Source organism: Neoarius graeffei, chromosome 15 (genome assembly GCF_027579695.1).
Source record: "Neoarius graeffei isolate fNeoGra1 chromosome 15, fNeoGra1.pri, whole genome shotgun sequence".
NCBI lineage: Eukaryota > Metazoa > Chordata > Actinopteri > Siluriformes > Ariidae > Neoarius > Neoarius graeffei.
The window spans coordinates 33243584-33263403 of record NC_083583.1 but is presented as its reverse complement, the minus strand read 5'-3'; the positions used below and the strand labels follow the sequence as shown (position 1 = coordinate 33263403).

General features: G+C 40.1%; 1 protein-coding gene across 1 annotated transcript; it reads right to left on the bottom strand.

Annotated features, from left to right (window-relative positions):
• Positions 1 to 3260: 3260 nt before the first annotated feature.
• b3gnt7 (UDP-GlcNAc:betaGal beta-1,3-N-acetylglucosaminyltransferase 7) lies at positions 3261 to 15778 on the bottom strand. The gene is made up of 2 exons (XM_060940486.1): positions 15643 to 15778; positions 3261 to 6304 (listed from the first exon to the last, which is right to left on the bottom strand). Exons 1-2 carry the CDS (start codon positions 15678 to 15680, stop codon positions 5089 to 5091), a joined length of 1254 nt encoding a protein of 417 aa, XP_060796469.1. The 5' UTR covers positions 15681 to 15778; the 3' UTR covers positions 3261 to 5088.
• Between the last annotated feature and the right edge of the window lie 4042 nt (positions 15779 to 19820).

Below are 19820 nucleotides of genomic sequence, written 5' to 3'. Positions count from 1 at the left end.
CATTTCAGTGTAAATCACATGAAGACAAAATCCACAGTCAACAATATTGCCAGGTATTGGTATTGATGGAAACAGATGAACAGATGTAATCGCTGCAAGTGTGTTTATTATAGAAACAACAAGCAGGCATACAAGTCCAAAACAGTAGACAGGCAAAGGTCATGCAAGGCATTAACAGACTAAATGGTGCAGAGACAAAAGCAGAATCCAAAATACAAACTCAAGACAAAAACCTGGAAGATGATAAAAACAAGGCACTGAACATATTACTTCACAAAGTCTGTGAGAATTCAGTCCTTATAAGCGTGCAATGATTGATTGTATTCTAATCCAGGACAGGTACATGTAATTAGTCCTTGAGACACATGCTGTTCATTCAGATAGCAAGTGATGGTTTGTGGCTGGTGGACAAATCATCTTTTCCCATACAGCCAGCAAGGGCACCACTGATGACACTTTAACAGTCCATCATTGGTGTGGCTAGGGCATTTTAAACTTGGCGGAGCCCATCGCTTTCCAAGTTTGATCAGTGGACAAGGTTTTAGAATCGCCAAGTCCAGACCTCAACCCTATTGAAATGCTGTGGTGGGATCTTAAGAGAGCTGTGAATAAATGAATTTCTTGACTTCAGTTCATTAATGTTGTAAAGAAGAGTGGGACAAAATGTCTCCAAAATTATGTGAAACTGGAACTCCTACAGAAAATGTTTGCTTCAAGTTATTGTTACTAAAGGTGGTTCTACATGCTACTGAATTATAGGGTGCACTTATTTTTCCCACCTGGTTTCTGAATGTTGGTTTACTTTTGGGGAAACTATGACTAAATATTGAAATCTCTTAACTTTGTGACAACAAAAGTCAGTTGGTCGGGTTCAATGCCCGAACTGATGATCACATCATCAGTTTTTCTTTGGCTAATCAGACACAAGGTACGCCACCACTCTTGCTGGAGCAGTTGGGGGTTAGGTGCCTTGCTCAAGGGCACTTAAGTCAATCCTGCTAGTCTGGGGAATCGAACCTTTTGGTCCCAAAGCTGTTTCTCTAACCACAAAAAAAAAAAAAAAAAGATGTTTGTTTATAGAAGTTGGTGAGGGCCACACAATTATTTATGCCCTGATAAATAAAACAGAATTTAAGGAGGGTGTACTTTTCTTTTTGCCATGACTGTTAATAAAGATGAATATGTACGACTCTGCAGCATGCGTCGTCCTCAAAGTAAACAGAAGCAACACGTTCAGAAAAGGAAAAAAAACAAAACCTTAAAATATTTCAGAAACCATGGCTGAATGTGCAGTGGTAACTTCTGTATGAGGACAAATAATTCTAAAAATGTAGTTTTTCACCAACAGGATTTGAACATCTAGTTTCTCTAACTTTTCTAACTTGATATTAAAACCTCGCCATGCTATCTGACCGCTAACATTCAGCATGATTACACACCTGATTCTCACACTAGTGTTGTATAGATGAATGTGTGTATGTCTGATTAAAATGTGTTTAAACAATGTGGGGATGAAATAAGCCCCGCCCACCAGTATGAGGTGGCAGAGTGCAGCACTGGGTCGAAGGCCAACTATAAATTACAACAGATAGGGAACACATTTTAAACAAAAGTTGATGATTGAAATAAAAGATAATTCGGCTGAAGATTCAATAGATACTTGTTTGTTTTCGTTTATTGCCAGTTAAGCGGCTATGGCTATTTCATGGCAAATACAGGTAATAAATTTAACTGGACATATTCAAAACCAACAATCAAATAAATAAGTTTGTTCACAGGGCGGCACGGTGGTGTAGTGGTTAGCGCTGTCGCCTCACAGCAAGAAGGTTCTGGGTTCGAGCCTCGTGGCCGGCGAGGGCCTTTCTGTGTGGAGTTTGCATGTTCTCCCCGTGTCCACGTGGGTTTCCTCCGGGTGCTCCGGTTTCCCCCACAGTCCAAAGACATGCAGGTTAGGTTAACTGGTGGCTCTAAATTGACCGTAGGTGTGAATGTGAGTGTGAATGGTTGTCTGTGTCTATGTGTCAGCCCTGTGATGACCTGGCGACTTCTCCAGGGTGTACCCCGCCTTTCGCCCGTAGTCAGCTGGGATAGGCTCCAGCTTGCCTGCGACCCTGTAGAACAGGATACAGCGGCTAGAGATAATGAGATGAGATGAAAAGTTTGTTCACATTAATACATTTTAAAAAGTTTAAAACCTTTAGATGTGGGACCTTATTAAAAATATCAAATATGGTATCTTCTTTAAAAAATTTGTCTTTTTACTCTAAGGGCAGAGCAAGATAAAATATGCTTAATTGATAAGAAACTACCACAAAGGGGAGGTTCACCTCCAGTTAATAAACCATGGGTGAGTCTAGAATGTCCAATTCTACACCTTGTGTACACAATCATGTCTGCATGAAAATGACTGGGTTATCACTTGTTTCACTGTTACATACGTCATGCAGCTTATTTCCAGCACATTCATCCCATTCGGTTGATTCAATAGATGCACTCTTTCACGAATTTCTCTTGCCTTTGGTGATCTGCCCATGTTAAACAGCAGGATGTTTAGAGTAATTTCAGTAAAATGCACACAGAGCGAAAGCCATCTGTAACAAGCTCTCGTGTGCTCACACTAAACTGTGAATGCGTTTGAAGTCAGACATGAAGGAAATTCCACTGACAACAAATGTTTAACTACAGACTTGTCTGTTGATTCTCACAAGAGTTCCTCCTTTTTTTGTGATGCATTTCTTTTGTATTGTATTATTTTTATTTTGTTATTAGTTTGCGTGTACGTACAGTTTGGTCCAAAATTCTGGGACCACACTGAAAATCTGGGATTTTTTAAATTTAAAATTGTAAAGAAATTGAAAACTTCAGAATTTTGAAAATTCTTGGGGGAAAAGGAGTTGTGGAATGTCTGAGACAAAAGTTCCTGTTCTCACTTGTGTTAAAGCTGTGTCATTTTATCATGTTACAGAGGAGCTGTTAAGCATACACTCCTGTCCTTGACCTCTGTTCCAAAGCACCGACATCTCAGCTGACGTCTCTTTACAAGGACTGTCCAATATCAACAATTTTTAAAAAATCTGTTTGTTCATCTACCATACAAGCCCCTGTGTATGAGCTGTTACTATAGAAACAATAACATAAGAATGAAAAAAAATTTAAAATGACACGAGAGAGATTTAAAGAACACACATCTTTATAAACTTTTATTTACAATTATTGTATCCACATTCTTGCTGATTTCAACAATTTAAGTAATTTCAAGTCAGAATTTTAAAAAGGTGCAGAATGCAAAAGAAACATTAAATATCATCATAGACCCTAAACCTTAAAACTAGTCTCTCTAATTTAAGTACCAGAGTATTTCTTCATTTCACAGTTTATAACGTACAGCGTCTAATATCAGGCAATCTGATCTTACTGTTTGTTTCTGCAGTAAGGTGACATGAAAACAATATTATCCTGTGACACGCTATAAAATGTCAATAATATTTCTGTTGTGTTTCCAATCACACACTTCTGTTCGACATGACATGAGTGTGGACCCTACCTGTAATATTACCTTCACAAATAAATAAAGTACAGAATAATGACATTTATCAAAAGTACATAAAAGATCAAATTCACACACTTTTAGCATCAAGTGTATTAACTTCTCCGCAGTATGAACACCACATTAGGAACGTTTATGTTTCAGGTGTGTGATTTGAGACACGGATTTACAAACATTTTACACTGAAACAGTGAACACAAAATAGTGTCAGAGACTGGGATGTGACAATGACAGAGTTGGAGAAACAGTTTGAAAATTATTAAATCTTACCTAGTAAATGTCGCCTTTACTGCAGTATTATTTTTAAAGTACCTTTGTGCATGTTACACACTTTATAGGAAGTCGATGCTGCACTGTGTGCAGTTAAAGCACATGGGGCAGGGTGTGTATAGTTTCCTAAAATTTACAATTTTATGTGAACTACATGAAGTGACAACAAGCTAACACAGTCATGAGTAGAATCAAACAAATAAAACATTAAAATTTTTTATTGCTGTGATGTACAGTACCTTGTAGAAGTATTCACCCCCTTCAAATTTCCACCATTTTGTAGAGTTACAATCAAGTTGAAGCATGATGGTGGTAGAATCAAATAGAGAGTCACCCTTGTCTTCTTGGTTGCTTCTTGGATTCTCCTCAATGCAGAGAACAGCAATGTCAACTCTAACATCTAAGAAACCTCACACAAGCTGATTAAGGGGAAGTGCATGAGGGCACGTTAAAGCAGAATTGAAACACTGCTGTTGATTTAAAAAAAAAGCAAGCTAATATCTCCTTCAGAATGCCACTAGTGAGGTAGAGAGGTTTTTGTTTCCTCCTATTTCGTTAGAACATCTGCTACTCAGAACAAATGCCATTTTAAACACATTCACAAATCGATATAGTGTAATATCCAACAAATAAATCACAATAATCACCCAATACTTTCATAGTGTAGCTTAAAAAAAAATTCTACAGCTGTGTTTTGTTTTTTTAAACACCTTTGCTAAACTCAACGGTTTCATATCAAAAGAGCCTTCTCCAGGAAGGACATGCAATGCTGCGTTAAACATCCAAATGGCACACTGAGTTTGCCAAGAAAAATGAAGGAACTCTGAAAGAAATGGTTATTCAGAGTGCACATAAATAAAAGCGTACACTCCCCCACCTTTATGTAAACAAGGACGTGTTGCAAATTATGAACATACAGATGTGACTGCTTGCAAAAACAATTAGTAGCCTAGCTACTAATTGTTCACTCACTTGCTGTTGGGTAAATGGTTGTAAGAATTACAGCATTAGTTAGAACCAACATCCTTCCTTGTAAAAGCAAGTGAAATCAATCACATTCGGTTGCAAGTGATCGATATGATTCGTACTGGATCCTAAGCTACAGGGGTCTATAGGGGGCACCTTTGTTTCTGGGCAGAAACTTGTGCAAGTTGGTCCAATTAGAAAAGAGCATCCTCCGTTCAAAGTACTCTATTTCATTTGGACACCAAGATAAAGTTAAGACGAGGGACCAGGGTTACATCAACTCTAGTTCACGTTCCATAAAACTGTTATAACGGTTGCTTCTGGTTTTTCGATTGCTCCTTTAACAGCCCAGGATTGAATGTGCACACAAGATTATTGTTGACCAACCTCCACATGTCCAGAAGCTCCTGAGGGAGGAGTTTATGGACCACAATCATGTTCTTGTAGAAACAGGGCTCTTTGTTCAGTTTGCTCTTTTTATCCCTCAAGAGGCCAAACGTTTTAAACGCATTGTGTTTTATAGCAGTCACCTGGAGCACCTCTAAGCACATTCCAAGGAATACATCATCGATTGGAAACAGCTCCAGCGTTTCTGACACCAAATGGAGCCGTCGTGCCAGTGGGCCATCCATCAAAAATCCCCCGCCTCCTGCGTAGGGTGGGTAATGCGTCTTGTTATATAGTGCAGGTGGGATGTAGTACTTGTTCTGTTTCCGTCGGATGGGTTTTGCTTTGACGAGGACATCTCCAACGAACAGGTCCTGAACGTTCTTGCTGCTCTCCAGATAGTCCAGAATGTTTGTTACACTAACGAAAACATCATCATCCCCTTTGAAGATGTAGTGCACATTCCCACAGTACGTGGAAAACCATTTCATGAAGTGGGTCTCCTTTAATGTGAGGTTGAAGAATGTATCCATGAAATCCCACTGTAGGATGTCACCGTAGATATAATCCTCATATTCCAGAAGCTTCTGGTGGTTCGCCTTCTCCACTTCATTAGAGGAAGTTCCCAACAGGAAGAGCATCTTAATCTTCTTGCCATCTATGACCTGCTCCTTTCCCCAAGTTTGGCGGATCACTTCACGTCTGTCATGCTGTGTTATGATGGATTTTATCACCATGAGGAGGTGCACATCTCCAGAACATTTCTCTGGGTGGTTGATGATCATGGGGAAATATCTACAGTGTCTGTAGAGGAGAAACTGTTTAAAGTTCTGCTCCATAGCAGCAAAACCTTCTGTAGAAGAAATATTTGTGTTAGCACTGCAGTTTGTGCTTGTGATGTCCCATGTTCTGGCTACGTCTTGTTCGTACACCGATTCTTCTCTAGTTTCTGTCGATTTCTCCTGATTTACTTTCCAATAATTTATTGTTTCCTTCTGTACGTGTGTGTTCCTCTTGACCTGCAAGTCCCTGGTGCTGACAGGTCCTCTCTGAAACATGCTGGTCATCAGCACAGCTACAAAGAACATCAGAGCTACCATCTTGGATATCCACCATCGATGTCTGTGTGTTGTCCTTGTGAGGAGGAAAAAAAAAAAAAAGTTTGCATATTCAAAGTGGAAACAGAAAGTAAGCAGAAACATAAGATTCCTTTTGTGTTTTGATATTTGTCCTGTGTGGAAACTGTCCATGTCCATAAATGTGAATGACGTAAATGAAAACTGTCCGTAAATGTTTATTATATTTCAATAATTATGTAATTTCTTTTCCCTTCAACATTAGCATAATGCAAAAAAGTCTTACATCATACATGTAACTTCGTTATCTGTCTAACATTTGTATTCCTCTTTTCATTCCGCATTCTTTTACAGACACATTATCTTTGGTTTTAACTTCTGTTGTAGGTATGTTGATGTGTGACAGAATGATTACTCATGTTTTAAGATTATTACTCTTCATACCGTACATGACCAATTAAACCTTGCTGAATTCTATAATGGATTGTTAACACGTGTTGTCCATGTTATATAATACATGAAGATCCTCTAACAATAGACCTGTGATACAAGAAAATCACCATGTTCTGCTTACACCATCACAGTCAGTGGTCTGGACTTCAGTTTGTACACAAAATTGGCTCGCATAAACAAGTCTGATGATATTTTTTTCTCTTGCCTATTAGAATGTTTCACTTATTGTCATCACCACGACTGTATCTGTAGCTGTCCTGCAAGTTTGCCGTGCTCCTGTTGGTGGATTTTAGATGATTCCTTCTCTTTACGTTTCATTAGATTGTTCTTAGGATGGCTCATGAAATTCCACCAACCGCCCAAGATTTGTTTAAACAGTCGCAGAGTTTCAGATTCCCTACTTTAGAAACTAAGGGTGTATTCAGACCAGGATAGTTCGATAGTTCACTTGCTTTGGTCCGAACCAAATATATTTTTTTATTTTTTCATTTTGGTGCGGTTCGCTTTCACACTGTACATTTTAGTAAGCGGACCAAAATCTGTCAACAAAGCCACGCGCCCTGAGGTCGTTCAGCTATTGGTCAGAGACGACACGCGCACAAAGCGTTAAGTTCAAAAGTAGTCATGGAGGCTTTCCGTGCTGTTATTCTTTTTAATGTCATCAAAGCTATATGTTTTTTCCAGTTTTTACTGTTTTCACAATTGTGCGATTACCATGCTGTTGTACAAGTAATTTATCAACGACGACTTCAAAGGGCAAGGCGGCTACGGAGGATAGCGCTGATGAGCGCACATCATGTTGTGACAGTTCTGGCTCTTCACGCAATAGATGAATTTCTTTTTTGCGTCGCTAGTACCGCCACTTTTTGAAAGAATGTCCCTGATTTTAATGTAGGTCTGACGGAGTTTCTTCACTTTTAGCCGACATTGTTCTGGGGAGCGCGTGAACCCCTTCTCCTTCATTTTCTCACTGAATACAGCAAACACGTCGGCATTTTTGTGTGTTCTCTCCAAAAGCTCAGATATGTGGACATCTGCCCATATATCCACAAGGGTATGCGTTTCTTCCTCGGCCCACGTTTGCCCCCTACTCATTTTTTGTACTCTGTAGTCTAGCCTACCACTGGTCTGAATGACTGAACGACTGTTGTAAGGTTCCCTTGACAACCGAAACAGTGTTTGCACTTTGCGGTGGAGTGTCAAGACTCTGTTTCCCATAATGAAACAGACAAACGACGGAAGCTCCCGAGGTGCAAAAAAGCAAAACTGTCAGATTAGGTCCGGTCTGCTTTCACACCTCCAAAAGGTCCGCACCAGGGTTCCTTTGGTCTGGACCGAGTCTGACCTTACAGCTCGGTCTCGGTCCGCTTGTTTAGTCCGGACCAGAGTTCGGTGGTTTGTATTCAGACCAACCCAAAAGGTCCGGACCAAGGGAAATTTGGTTCGTTTGGTCCGGACCAAACAACGTAGGTGTGAATACGCCCTAAGTCTTGTCTTTTTATCTTTCATGTGTGTGTTCAGAGAATATCTGAGAGCTGAGAAGTGTTGTCCATTGTTCATGGGCATAACTGTGCTAGCAACAGGTCCAATAAATAAATAAATAAATGACAACTTTTTGTGATTTACACCAAAACTTGTTTCTGAAGTGTGTCTCATTGCAGTGGCGAAATGTTACTATTAGAGCTGGGACTTGGGCTCAACCAAAACTTAGCCAGACACACCAAAAAAGCAACAGGACAAAGGATTTTGCAAGGGATTAGCGGCAGGCTGCCAGGTCACTCTTGTGTGTCCTTGTCAATGTTGATTTTAAAAGTAACTCAGTAAATTACACAGGGAAATGAATACTTACGTTTGAATGAAAAATACTGTGGACAGTGTGTGTGGAAGAGGAGTCTGGAGACAGAAATCTTAGTTTCTTGGTTGTTAGCCTGTGCTACGTGCTCTCAATAGCACTGGCCTGACCGCTTTATTAGCATTCACTAACACTACTGATGAACACTACACCAGCTGGAAAGTGACTTCGCTGATGCGCTGACTGTGCCAACTTGTGGGTAAGCTAGCATTGGCCTTTGAGAAGGCCTACAGCGATACATTTTTGATCCCTCCTACTATACCGTAAATCAAAATCTGATTGGTTAATTCATCTGTCACTTCCTACATAAACACACTGCCATGGCCTTCTGTCCCGGCAATGAAGTCCTAACCACTGAGTGAGCAGCTCTAAACTCTTCTCTGTCTAGAGACAACAAACACAAAAATCTCAATGTTTTCAGGACAGTAACCCTTTCATTTCAGAAGTAAATTTGATAGAAAATAAGGCCAAATTAAAATTAGAATTATAATGAAATTATGAAAGCAGTTAAAGAATGAAAGCAACTAAAGAATGAAAGAATTTAATATTAACGTTTGAAATGCTGACATGTTTGGGCCTTCTCTGGAGGCCTAGAAGGCCCCCCTCTCTCTCACTGGGGAGAAAAACCCAACAACTTTTGTACTATATGTACTTTTATGTGGTCCGAAATAAATTCATGCTGCATTAGTTAACAGATAACTATAGATAGATCAACGCTATGTTACGAGAGTTTTGGTACACAGGAGACATTTTATTGTACATGTCATCTTTAGTCAAGCTTAAATGGTTGATTTATTTTTCACTTCCAACAAGTTTATGAGTATAAGAACGAGTAAAAGTCATGTGTTCAGGATAAAAGTATGTCCGTCCATGCATGCACACATGCGCATATATGGGTCTGTCTCAGAAACTGGGTACTGTGGGGGTACCCCACTAAATATACTCACAGTCAATAAACTCCACGGTTTTGAATGGTGATGTTGGTTTCAATTTGAAATAAAATGATGAAAGAAATGCAGATAAAACTAAATCTTTGATGTGAATAATCTATTCAGAATTTGGCAAAAATTCTGCAAATTTGTGGAAAAATGGCAGCTTGATCTGGGACAAATGATGGACTACATTGCATTCCCTTAAAAAGGTTGTAGTCCACTGAAAAGTCTAGTTATCACTAATTGTATTTTAAGTTGTAACTTTATACACCTAAGGATTGGTGCGCTCACAGAATAATCATAACCGTAATAAAACATCATGCAAAATATTTGATCACCGTCATAACTCCATTTTCCGCAGACCCAAAACCAATACGATCGTGTGTTTTGATCTAAACGGAAAGCCTCAGGGTCAAGGTCACTACCTCACCAAAAGTAGTAACTTAAAATGACTACAGCATATAAAAATTTAGTTATAAATCTGCGATTTTGTTTTTTAAAACGAAAGCTGAAAGTTAGGTATAGAATATGTTTCTTACAGAATATGTTACAATGGTAGCTGGTCTTGTATGAATTTCTGAGCTATAAAATGAGTTGTGGTCTATTTTTTACCGTAGCGCAGGGGTCACCAAACTTTTTTCTCTGGGGGCCACATTGTCGTTCCTGACTGTGATGGGGGGCCGGGTCGGGTCAGCTATATAACAGAATTGTATGACCCAGACAAATATGACCACCAGCAGACCTCATTGTGTAGTAGAGATTACTAGCCTGGCACAGCCATCCCCACTACTATATCCACACTACTATATCAACAATTGATTCCTGGCACATATTTGTTTATCTTTACTAGTGGTTTGCAAAAGTAGTAATCAAGTCTTCACACTGTTTTAATTTGAAATACCACAGATATTCCATTTATTTATTTTCTAATAAAAATAACATCAAAGCTGTCAAGGTAAGAAACATCTGCCTCGTTGAGGTGATTGACACTGGCAAAGGTGAGTGGAAAATTATAAATTGTAGGTAGGCCTGTTGATATTATTAATAATATTAATAATAATTGTGTGCAGCACTTAATAAAGGTCAAATAAATAGGCCTATAAAATAAATACATTTTAAAAAACAGTGAAATATGAGCAATAGATCAATAGATCACAGCAGTTGTGCTGTGTCCTGCACGTCATTGCTCTCATCCATGGCCAAAGCAAAAACTCGAATTCTGACGCTTTCTCATTCAGCTGGTCATACACATTGTCCTCCAAATCTTCGGTTCGCCTGGTCATAGTAGGTGCGGAGAGACTCGCCGCGTTGAGCGCATCCTTCTTGTCGGGACACACCTCCTCGGCCACAGCAAGCATGCATACTTTAACAAAGTCCCCATCAGTAAACGGCTTTCCATGGGTAGCTAGTAGGTGAGCTACCTTATACCGGTAGCTAGCTCGGACAGCAGCCTGGTTGATCTGGGTTTGGCGAAGGAATACATTCTGTTATGCAGCCAGTCCGCATTTCATCCTCCGAATCTTGTCTTCTCTTGTTTGCCCTCGCAAACTAGCATACTCTTTGTGGCGGGTTTCGTAGTGACGATGCAGATTATATTCTTTGAAAACCGACACACTTTCTTTACATACAAGACAAACTGCACGGTCCTTACACTGAACGAAAAAATAATCGGTGGTCCAGTGTTCTTTAAAAACTCTGCACTCTGTCAGCTTTTCGCTGACCGCTAGCCATTTTGCTGTCCTGAATACTGACAGTTCTCTGCGCATGCGCTGCCTGTCACTGCTTGATCGCGAGCATATGACGAAAATTCGGAAAATATGAATAGTTCACTTTATAACTAAATATCAATTTTAATTGATAAAATCAACAAAATACAAGATGCAGACATATTTGCCAAAAAGCAATTTAAAAAAAATGGGCCATGACCACTTTTGCGGATTGCCTCATAGGGCTGGTTGGTGAGGGGCTGGTCAAAGGGGGGTGGCGGACCGGAGTCGGCCCGCGGGCCGTAGTTTGATGACCCCTGCCGTAGCGTTATTTGTGTGTGGGGAAGGACACATTAACAATTTGCTCGTGTAGAATGGAATTTTCCACTCCAACAGTTAGAAGTTGATCGTGCTTCCATTTGCGGTCTTCCTGTTACGCGAGTGATCTGTTCGGACGTTATCACTGAAAAGGTGAGTTTTGACAGTTTTATTTTGTTTTCGTCTTGCAGTATAAGGCAATAGAATGTTTCTTTTTCATCTTTCATATTTCGTAGTGTTTGCGTAATTTTGGCCAATATTTTGCAACCATGGTCAATTTAGATCGAACTTTTGATAGAATCTTCGGCCAGTCATTTTGCCCCGCCCCCACCTCTCGCTCCATCCGGTGCGGTAGTGACGTCCCGTTGCTCGTGCGCTGCAGCAGAGACCCGCGCGACCTTCAGCCGGTACAGTCGCTGTTCTTTTACCACCGCCGTTATTCTCATCTTTCCGGTGTGTTCTGGATTTTTCCATTGTGTCCTATTTCGCCATATCAAATACCCAAAATGTATCATATTATTCATATTTAAGTGAATAATCAATTCAGTCATCATAACTTGGCATTTTTAACCCAAGCAATCAAAAAGAGGAAATTTATTCAATATTTTCACTCATCTGTGAAGGACAGGCTTTAATTCTTCATGATGTAGTTATGTTATATGTAAATCAATTTTACAAAAGCATTTGAATTGTAATCAAAAAAATTTCCCACAGTGGAGGCCAGATAAAGCAAGATGCTATCTTTATTCTTATTAAACATGACAAAAGAAACATTGAGTGTTAGGTAAATGCAAAAAAAAAAAAAAGTAAAATTAGAAAAAATTATTTTTTGACCATAATGTCCCAAATGAGACCAGTTTCTGAGACGGACCCATATATATATATATATATATATATATATATATATATATATATATATATATATATATATATATATATATATACACACACATACACACTGCCAAAAAGCTCCATTTTTGTTTCATCAGACCATAAAACAAGTTTCCAGTCAAAGTTAAACAAATACAGTACCAGCACATTTTAAATCAAAATCTGGCTGCCTCTGCCAGGAAACTAAAACTGGGCTGTCATTGGATCTTCCAGCAGGACAATGATCCAAAGCATATGTCCAAATCAACACAAAAATGGTTATCTAACCACAGAACCAAGCTTCTGCCATGGCCATCTCAGTCCCCTGACCTGAACCCCATTGAAAACCTGTGGGATGAGCTGAAGAGGAGAGCGCACAAGAGCAGGCCGAGGACCCTGGATGATCTGGAGAGATTGTGTAAAGAGGAACGGTCTCAGATGCTCTGCTCTGTATCTCCAACCTTATCAAATGTTATAGGAGACACTGGCAAAGGGAGGTTGTACAAAGTATTAAATGCAGGGGTGCCAGTAATAGTGGCACAAGTGTTTTTGCCGAAAATAATTATTTCTTGATGAGGGGTTTGTTTTTCCTCAATAAATTTAGGTCAATTAAACATTGGATTTTTCTCATTTTTTCAGTGTGAGATGAAGCTACTTCACCAAAAGGTGGATTTTTTTCTCTAACCCCTTTTTTACTACTCTTTCCAAGGGGTGCCAATAATCATGGGGGGCACTCTGTGTGGTGTGTACACGCACACATGCACGCATGCGCGCGCGCACACACACACACACACACACACACACACACACACACACACACAGAGTGCCCTCCATGGTTATTATATTATACATACACACTTCAGTCTTATTTTTCGGCTCAGCACTGCTTTTTTCGCAGTCGCTCTCTCGTCTTATAATGAGTACTGACAATGTGAAAAATTTTATGGAGATTATCAAAAATATCTTTTTAAAGTTCTATTCAGACAGGATTCCATGTTACAGGTGGGTCATGTAATTATTCCTGGAGCATATGTAGGATTTTAGTCAACCATCAATAATTTTTTTACAGACTGCATGTGGACAAATTTTAAAAGATCACTCTATATATTACTTTCTATAAAATGAGCAGTAGAAATAACTCCAAGTAGAAAATATATATACATCCCATTGAACTGATAGGTTGATAAAGACGGAGTGAAATTCTAGGAAAAGGGGTTTTCTGCTTTTTTTTTGTATAAAGACACAAAGCTTAAAACTCAGAACAAGAAATAACTTTTTTTTTTTTTACAGATTTTCGGTCTTAAAGGAACAGTCCACCGTACTTCCATAATGAAATATGCTCTTATCTGAATTGAGACGAGCTGCTCCGTACCTCTCCGAGCTTTGTGCGACCTCCCAGTCAGTCAGACGCGCTGTCACTCCTGTTAGCAATGTAGCTAGGCTCAGTATGGCCAATGGTATTTTTTGGGGCTGTAGTTAGATGCGACCAAACTCTTCCGCGTTTTTCCTGTTTACATAGATTTATATGACCAGTGATATGAAACAAGTTCAGTTACACAAATTGAAACGTAGCGATTTTCTATGTTATGGAAAGTCCGCACTATAATGACAGGCGTACTAACACCTTCTGCGCGCTTCGGCAGCGCATTGATACGGAGCTCAGATATCAATGCGCTGCCGAAGCGCGCAGAAGGTGTTAGTACGCCTGTCATTATAGTGCGCACTTTCCATAACATAGAAAATCGCTACGTTTCAATTTGTGTAACTGAACTTGTTTCATATCACTGGTCATATAAATCTATGTAAACAGGAAAAACGCGGAAGAGTTTGGTCGCATCTAACTACAGCCCCAAAAAATACCATTGGCCATACTGAGCCTAGCTACATTGCTAACAGGAGTGACAGCGCGTCTGACTGACTGGGAGGTCGCGCAAAGCTCGGAGAGGTACGGAGCAGCTCGTCTCAATTCAGATAAGAGCATATTTCATTATGGAAGTACGGTGGACTGTTCCTTTAAAATGATGACTTTATGGTGCCTTTAAGAGAAAAGAAATATTTTCATGTATTTTATACAAGTTGTGTAATAGTGAGCAAATAATCACAATTAAAATAAGTGAAAACACATGAACAATAACATGGCCTGTGTGACAATACACGTGCAATTTTTTTCATTACTGTACATGATAAAACTAAACTAAAAGGGTCTTTTTAAGGTAAGTGTTGTTTGTAAGTAAACAAATAGTTCTTCTCTTGGGGGGGAAGCAGTTTTCTTTAGGAAACGATTATTTATGGGTTGTTTTACAATCAGGGTACAAAGTTTGTGTCACAGGGGTCCAAAATTCAAATTAAAAAAAAACAAAACTATCAAATCTGCACTTTTGGAAATTAATACACACATGAACATAGGCATGTGTAATAGTTTGTATTATAACAAGATTAAGTGTCGCTTTAAGCAGGGCTGGGAGAAACAAATGAAGTGATTCTCGGAGAGGACATTTTTTTGACAATTCAGAATCCACTACTTCCATAGCGCTTTTAAATATAAGGCTGTAAGCTGTGTGTTAGTTGTCTCTAATATTTATGTCCCAATATCTTGACCACATTTTAGGATGAAAATAATCATTTTAGATATGTTATTTTATATTGAAAAATTAGCTGTCTCGGAGAGGACATTTTTTGACACAATTACATACTAATTTGATCAAAATAGTCTGAAAACTTACTGGCATTCAACATTAAAACTTAACTATGTTTCCAATGATATGGAACCAAATGTGTGTTTTATGGTATAAAGAATGATTTAAGTGCATCCCTTTTGGAGCTACCTGTGGTCAAAAAAGCACTTTTTCTAAATGACACGAGTAATTTTGCTAAATATGACATACATTCACCAAAAATAACGTTATCACCAATTTTTTTTTTTTGCATAGTAATTAGAGCTATCACAGGGCTACAATAAACAACCAAGTTTATTTAGTCAAGCCTTTTGATATTGAAGATAATACGTGTTAAATGTGATTTTTAGCTTGCGTACCCTGATTGTAAAACAACCCTTATCTTTATTCTTCTCACAGTGCTGCATGATAAATTCCTATTCACATTCATTCCAGGCCAGAAACACAAATAAAGCCGCTTGTGCTGCTGAGGTAAAATTCATCTGAGTGCACGCGCGATCCGACACGCCATTTTATCAGAGTTCCTAAAAAAAAAAAAGGATATAAAGTGGAAGAAGTGGCTCCATAGATAAATAAAAATGTTTACTTACATGTTGAGGGAGTTTATAAAGTCAAACTTGCTCAACATCTCGGTGAAAGCTGTCTCGGAGCGGAGTGAGAGCGGCGCGGAGCGGCAGTTTATCTTCCCTCACCGGTCCTCAAATTCCACCCGCGCGCGTGAACCGCCTTCCGCTGCTGCGACAGCGCGCGCGCACACACCATCTTTTAAAGATTGTTGCTACTCACCTACTGTCAATCAACCGCAGAGCCACGCCCAAAAGACTCCGCCCCCCAAACAAAGCAGCAGGTACAATTTATAAACAGGTAATTTATTACAATGATATTACAACAGATTTGTTTACATTTTGTCTCTGAACGTTCAGACAACCTTTAGATTTAATGTAGTTTCTTTTTAGCTTTAATTTTATTTAAGTACGACTTAAAGATTAATTTATAATATCTAATCTTTTAATAATAGCATAGCATCAGAAAAGATTTTAAAAAATCATGTTAATAATTTGTGTCCTTAATACATATCGTTTCTTTTTCTAATTATTTTTTTATTTCCCTATTTGGGGCGGCATGGTGGTGTGGTTAGCGCTGTCGCCTCACAGCAAGAAGGTCCGGGTTCGAGCCCCGTGGCCGGCGAGGGCCTTTCTGTGTGGAGTTTGCATGTTCTCCCCGTGTCCGCGTGGGTTTCCTCCGGGTGCTCCGGTTTCCCCCACAGTCCAAAGACATGCAGGTTAGGTTAACTGGTGACTCTAAATTGACCGTAGGTGTGAATGTGAGTGTGAATGTTTGTCTGTGTCTATGTGTCAGCCCTGTGATGACCTGGCGACTTGTCCAGGGTGTACCCCGCCTTTCACCCGTAGTCAGCTGGGATAGGCTCCAGCTTGCCTGCGACCCTGTAGAACAGGATAAAGCGGCTAGAGATAATGAGATTTCCCTATTTGTTTGTTTTTCTATTTTTCTATATTTTTAAAAACCTGTATTAATAAAGTAATCTGACCCTTTCACTTTTACTAATTTTGTTACTTGCAGATTTACTCTAAAATAGATTAGATTTATGCTCCCCGCCCACCCACCCACCCAACCCCAGTCCCAAAAATGTTGGAACTCTGTGTAAAACATAAATAAAAAACAGAATGTGAAGATTTGGTAATCATCCATCCATCCATTATCTGTAGCTGCTTATCCTGTTCTACAGGGTCGAAGGCAAGCTGGAGCCTATCCCAGCTGACTATGGGTGAGAGGCGGGGTACACCCTGGACAAGTTGCCACATTATCGCAGGGCTGACACAGAGACAAACAACCATTCACACTCACACCTACAGTCAATTTAGAGCCACCAGCTAGCCTAACCTGCATGTCTTTGGACTGTGGGGGAAACTGGAGCACCCGGAGGAAACCCACGCAGACACGGGGACAACATGCAAACTCCACACAGAAAGGCCCTCGCCGGCCACTGGGCTCAAACCCAGGACCTTCTTGCTGTGAGGCGACAGTGCTAACCACTACACCACCGTGCCGCCCGATTTGCTAATCATGGAAACCCTATATTTCACTGAAAATAAAGACAACATATCAAATGTTGAAACTGAGAAATTCTATTCTTTTTTGAAAAATATATGCCCATTGTGAATTTGATGTCAGCAACACAGTTCAGAAAAGTTGGGACAGGGGCAACAAAAGTTGCATAATGCTAAAAAAAATTATAATTTGGTTAATTGGTAACAGGTCAGTAACATGATTGGGTATAAAAAGAGCATCCCAAAGAGCCTGAGTCTCTCAGAAGTAAAGATGGGGAGGGGTTCACCACTCTGTGAAAGACTCCGTAGGCTAACAGTGCAACTTTCAGAATAAAGTTCCTCAATGTAAAATTGCAAAGAATTTGGGGATCCCATCATCTATGGCAGGGGTGCCAGGGTGAAATTGGTCAGGGGGCCAGATTGTTTTCAAGTGGGACCTCAGGGGGCCGCATTACCGGCGTGACAAGACCAAACACTAAACAAATAGACATACTATTTGATATCATTTATGAATATAAATATTATTTATAAATGTTTGTTTTTTTAAATAATAAAAAAAAAAAAATGGACAAGGACACATAAAAACACAACTAAACTGTAAATTACTTTGATCAGATTTATTGACAACTTGCACATAAAACCATGTCAATACACAGGCCTAATTAGGCCAATTAAAAAAGATGGCCCTAAGTAGCCCTAAAGAAGTCAAAAGATGTGCCAAGGTTAAGTACTCCACCAACAGGCCAAGTGACTAAATATTCACTAGAACTTAATAATAAAAAGACATAAATAACAGATGGTACATTAACTTAAACAACTCCCACAAACTCCCACTCCCACAAACATACCCTCCCAATCATTACTTCACAGCACTATGTTACATGGGCAGACAAGCCAGCTACATTTTACATGTCGAAGCCAGAAGCCTTTTATTTTTCACCAGCTTGTCCACATTGGGGGACAGGCTCTGGGCCGTGGCTATTTTCATGACATCATTGAGATGTCCATGTGTCATACGATTGCGCATTTTCGATTTATTAATATTCATAACTGAAAATGCCTGCTCACATAAATATGTTGTCCCAAACATACAGAGTATTTTACCTGCAAATGCAGTGATAGTCGGGTACTCAGGTGGCAACGATTGGTAGAATGATTCAATACCAACAGATTTGTACATGTCCTTCAACCGCGTGCAGCATTGCAAGTCTATCAGTTCCATTTGCATCGCCTCGGGGACCTCGGAAGCATCCGTGGTGAATGGAGAGCCAAAAAACGCAAAGTCCTTTTCCAGTTCAGTGAAAACCGTGAATCGATTGGCAAACTCGTGCATGAGACCGGAAAGCAAGTTTGCATACTTGTCCATGCTCTGATGACTGACAGACAGAGATTTCAAACAGGGGAAGTGGGCTGCATTGCGCTGACAGAGCTGTGCCTTCCATAACGCAAGTTTACGTTGAAATGCACGGACACCGTCGTAATACTCGGTAACGAGTTTGTTGCGACCTTGCATATTAACATTCAATAAGTTCAGGTGTTCGGTAATGTCCACTAAAAAGGCAAGGTCCCTGGTCCATTCGGTGTCGTCCAATTCCTCCACAGGCTTCCCTTTAGCCTGCATGAACTCGGCTATCTCTTTGCGCAATTTGTTGAACCGTTTGAGCACTGCGCCTCGGCTCAACCAACGCACATCGGTGTGATAGGGAAGGCCCTGGTGGATGTCATTTTCAGATAAAAATGCATCGAATTGCCGGTGGTTGAGCCCTCTCGCTCTGATAAAATTGACAGTGGCAATAACAACACTCATAACATGCTCCATTTTCAGACTCTTGCAGCACAAAGCCTCTTGGTGTAATATACAGTGAAAATTCCAGAATACCTGGTCTGGGTTGGCCTCTCGTACCTTTTCTCTCAACTTAACAACCACTCCGGCCTTTCTCCCTACCATGGAAGGTGCACCATCCGTAGCCACACTGACAGCACGACTCCAGTCCACCTCCAGATTGTCAAGGGCCCCAACAAGGCTAACAAACACGTCATTAGCTGTAGTGGTGTCTGTCAAAGGCACGATGGAAACAAACTCCTCGGTGACATGTAAGGAAGCATCCACTCCGCGAATAAATATCGCCAACTGGGCTGTATCAGTCACATCAGTGCTCTCATCGAGAGCAATGGAGAACGCGATGAAAGACTTAATCTTCTCCTTCAGTTGGCTGTTCAAGTCGCTGGAGAGCTCCTCCACTCTCTCGGTCACTGTAGGTCGGGATAAGCTGATGTTCGCTAGAGCTTGTCGCTTTTCTGGACACACTAGCTCCGCTGCCTTTATCATGCAGTTCCTCACGAATTCCCCCTCAGAGAAAGGCTTGGATGCTTTTGCTATCTCCCATGCGATGGCATAGCTCGCCTTCACTGCCCCTAAACAAGAAATAAAATGAAGTTATATAGAATTCCCATTCAAAAACAGCTGCAGTTAACATAATAATTAGACTTGAATAAGTTATACAATTAAAACGAACCTTCATGTGTATCTCGGCATCTTGAGAAAGCTGCTTGTTGTTTTTGGAGGGATGAGGCGAGCTCGTTTAGCTTTTGTATCCGACGTTCCCCTGTGTATTCGTTGTACTTCTCCTGGTGGGTCTTGTAATGTCATCTGATGTTGTACTCCTTTGGCACAGCCACTTGTTGCGAACAAATTAAAC